At 36.7% G+C, this 3,668-nt stretch overlaps 1 protein-coding gene across 1 annotated transcript in view; it reads right to left on the reverse strand.

The window, feature by feature from the left end:
* PDE10A (phosphodiesterase 10A) overlaps positions 1 to 3,668 on the reverse strand; it is a gene marked incomplete at its 5' end in the record, with an annotated part of 118,460 nt that overhangs the window by 47,913 nt on the left and 66,879 nt on the right. The window contains 2 exons of the mRNA XM_009645730.2: positions 32 to 187; positions 2,587 to 2,727. Coding sequence (XP_009644025.2) covers positions 32 to 187; positions 2,587 to 2,727 — 297 coding nt within the window. The remainder of the gene's footprint in view (positions 1 to 31; positions 188 to 2,586; positions 2,728 to 3,668) is intronic.

Genomic DNA, 3,668 nt, shown 5'->3' on the forward strand with positions numbered 1-3,668 from the left:
GGAAGTGGGGAAAGGCTGGGCATAAGCTCACCTCTTGGTGACTAAGGTGGAAGGCTTCTTTGCCCCAGTGACGGTAAAGCTCCAGGATACCAATCAGGTCACCAATTGCAGTGACAATTGGCAAACACAGAACAGATTGGATACGAGTCCCTGATTCCAGTCCAGTACCTTTGGGAAATCGCTCATCCTAGAAAATGTAAACATAATCTGATAAAATGTAAATATCATAACATTAACATGAAAGATATGCTGATGTTTTCATCCCTCTCCTGGATGATTAAATCTGCAGGAAAATGGTAAAATTCACTGAAACTCATATCTCTCAGCATAATTTACACACACTGTTAAGACATCTACTAAAAACATGCAATAAAAAAAGTCTCACCATTAATTTCCGTATACAGATAACCTTACTGATGTAAAGTCAGAATGAGCTGTGATATGAGACCCAGCTTTGGGTTTGTTTTTATAATACATTTTCTCTAAACTCACAGGCAGCAAAACCAGCACTTCATTGCTAAGGCCAGTCCAAATTAAGTAAAAATCCAAACAAACGACACTACCCCACCAATCCCATTCCTCCCCCCCCCCCCCCCCCCCAAAAAAAAAAAAAAACAAACCACCCCAAGGCATTTCTAATCATGAAATGGACTGCTAGAATTTCAGTGTTACCAAGCAGACAGCAGTGGTTGCAAGAGAATGGAAATCGAAACCTGAGGCTAAGCTTTTAGGTTGTACAGAGTTATAATCATCAACCAACTCCTGAGGAGGAAAATGTGTTCCCAAAAAATTCTGCATGAGAGTAAGAATCTTTCTTCTTCCCTTGCTTATGCATCCTGAATAAACCAGTACAAAAGTTATAGGAACAAATGTTAAAAATAATGCTACCAGCTGCTATAAAAGGCCCAAATTCATAACTTTTAATCTGCACAGGGAATGTCCAAGGCTTTATAGCTTCAGTTCCCCATGGAGGAAAACTCAAAGACCTGAGAAACTACCTGGATGTTACAGTGAGTAAGGCAGTAACTAGCCCATGTGAAGTGTGCGAGACCCACTTCAGTACTTGATTCGTACCAGATGTTCCCTGCAGGCTGTGCTTAGGCCAGACAGACACTTCTTCCAGGCTGATCAAAATCTCTCCTTTCTCAAAGAAAACAGCAAGTAATCTCTACCTTAATTACTAAGATGACAATCAATCTGAACTGCTAGGAACAAATGACAGACAAGAGAGTGGGAAGCACTTTGCAACACCAGCCTCCTACTTTCAGCTTTTAATTCTGTCCTCCCCAAAAAAAGGGCTGGCAAGTCTATCTGCAAGTGCTTCCCTTTCACTGTTGAGATGCTCCTAAAACCATGCGAAGACAAACCACGTTACCAAAATGAATCTCCCTCTTCCGTCAATAATTCACTGATAATGTAAACCAACATAAAAGTTCAAAACTCCTCCCTACTACCCCCTCCCGATTTTATTATGAATGCAAAATCAAAACATACAACCCTGATATACAAGGATGTCATGATATTAACTGGAATTTACCAGTAACAATTTAAGCCCTGTATGTGATTGGAAAAACCTAACAACATGTAAAATCTTTACAATCCAGGTTGTATAGAAAGCACTAACTGTTACTACAGGGAAAGCGGCTTCTGCCTTTTGTTTTTGTAGTTCTGTTTAAGTGTACTCACATTACGCATTTGGTATTTTGTTTATAGTCTGGGTTTGCCCAATAAAGGTCATACAATTTTTAACAAATATTTTTTAAAATAAAGACAGCAATCTCCAATTTTGGCCAGAATATCCAAAGATTGTTATTCTGGACGGAACTCAAAAGGATAGAAAACACTGAAGAGAGAAGATAATTTAAATTTCCTTGGTGTTCTCATACCCAGCTGATCATAAAGCGTTCTCATAAAGCACAGTTTAAATACCAGTTTCATACAACTGCATAGATGCGACTAGAGGATGAAGTTCTCAAAAAAATTAAAAAGGACAGACATACAGAGCGCCGAGGATTATCAGAAATATATCACCATAGGATTTTCTGAATCCTTTTATGCACAAAGGCCTGAATTTTTGTATCAGTTACATTAGTATGCCTTTCATGCAGGTCTACTGATATCACAAGTATTCTAGATTTACATTAGTGTAAGCACAGATCAAAATCCCATCTAATAACCAGAATACTGATTGACATTCTTGTCAGTGTGAGCTCTGCATTATAATTATATCAAACTTTGATTGACTATATGGAAGTCGTCTTGTTTGGGATTAGCACACTAAGTATTTCAAGACCAGGAGGACAGGATTTTTGGCTGTTAAATTTTTTTTTTGCTCTCCAAGTACTATTACTTTCTTTATCTGACAATGAAAAAAAAATGTTAAAAGACAAAAGAATTCTTTAAACTTAAATTGAGATATTCAGAAATTATTCCATCAAGCTAATCCAAACTCAAATTTATTTTCTTGGTAGCAAGACAGATATAAATTCTATCATTATACATTCAGCTCAATAAACATTTCAGCATCAGAATATTCATTCTAAGAACACGCTGTAATCATCTCATTAGAAAGAGAAAGCTTTTTACCCCCAGAATATCTTCTACTAACAACGTTTTTCTGGATCTGGCTACATAAGCAGATACTGTAGTGCCATGTGCAATGGGCCCTGCAGGAATGAGACGTGGTTGTCCTTCTTTAGCTCCTGGTGGTGTAAATACACACAGACTCTAGTTAGAAGGAAAAAAAGAAAAAAAAAAGAATGCAATTAGAAAGCGCGGTTACTTTTACAGAGTTACTGTGCTTCCTATGTAGGGTAAAGCACTGAATAAAGTAGATAATGTAGAGAATCACAGCTTTTGGCAATGAAATGTAGTTGGATATACTCCACTTAACTGTTTTGAAAGGCAATCCCACTCTAAAGTCACCATTCAGACAGTGGATAACTCTTCTGCTGAAGTCAGTCATTGCTTATATCAGGGTTAGATTCTGTTTACCTTGAACACACAGTACACCGCATAAAGACTTACACAGGAAAATATTACCTTGTATGACAAAGTGGTTTTTTTTTTTTTCTAGGGTGCACTCACTCATTTATTTCAATAGAAAATACCAAAAAAGTAAATATAATCTTTAAATTTCTCATTTATCTCATCTCAAGGAAAAGTAATTTCAAAATTATCCTAACACAAACTATATTTCCTGAAATTCAAGCAACTTTGTCCCCTCTGTACCAGTAGAAATATCAGTCCTACTTGCTGCCTACCTAAAACTATCTCATTTCTTGAAAAGTCAGGTATGACAACATTCACATGATGAAACTCACCCAGAAACACCTGATAATTGTTCTATAACAAAAACATTAAAGAAGTTAACAACACCAGGCTGAATGGGATTGCAAATATTATTTTACAAAAAGGAAATTAAACACACATAAGAAGGTTGAACCTGCAAACCCTTCTGTATGCAAAACACTTTTCAAATCTAAAATTTCATTCATTTTTGGATGAAAAACAAAATTCATGGAACAGTAGAGTGCTGGAAAACAAAGTCCCTATCATAGTCTCTTTAAAATGTTCCTTTGTTTTCCCCTCAGACAACTTGCAACTAGCATTCTGTTAGTGACAACCAATTTTAAAGTCACAAAACCACACACACACACACGTTTCCA

This window comes from Egretta garzetta, unplaced genomic scaffold (assembly GCF_000687185.1).
Source record: "Egretta garzetta isolate BGI_Z169 unplaced genomic scaffold, ASM68718v1 scaffold1118, whole genome shotgun sequence".
Lineage (NCBI taxonomy): Eukaryota > Metazoa > Chordata > Aves > Pelecaniformes > Ardeidae > Egretta > Egretta garzetta.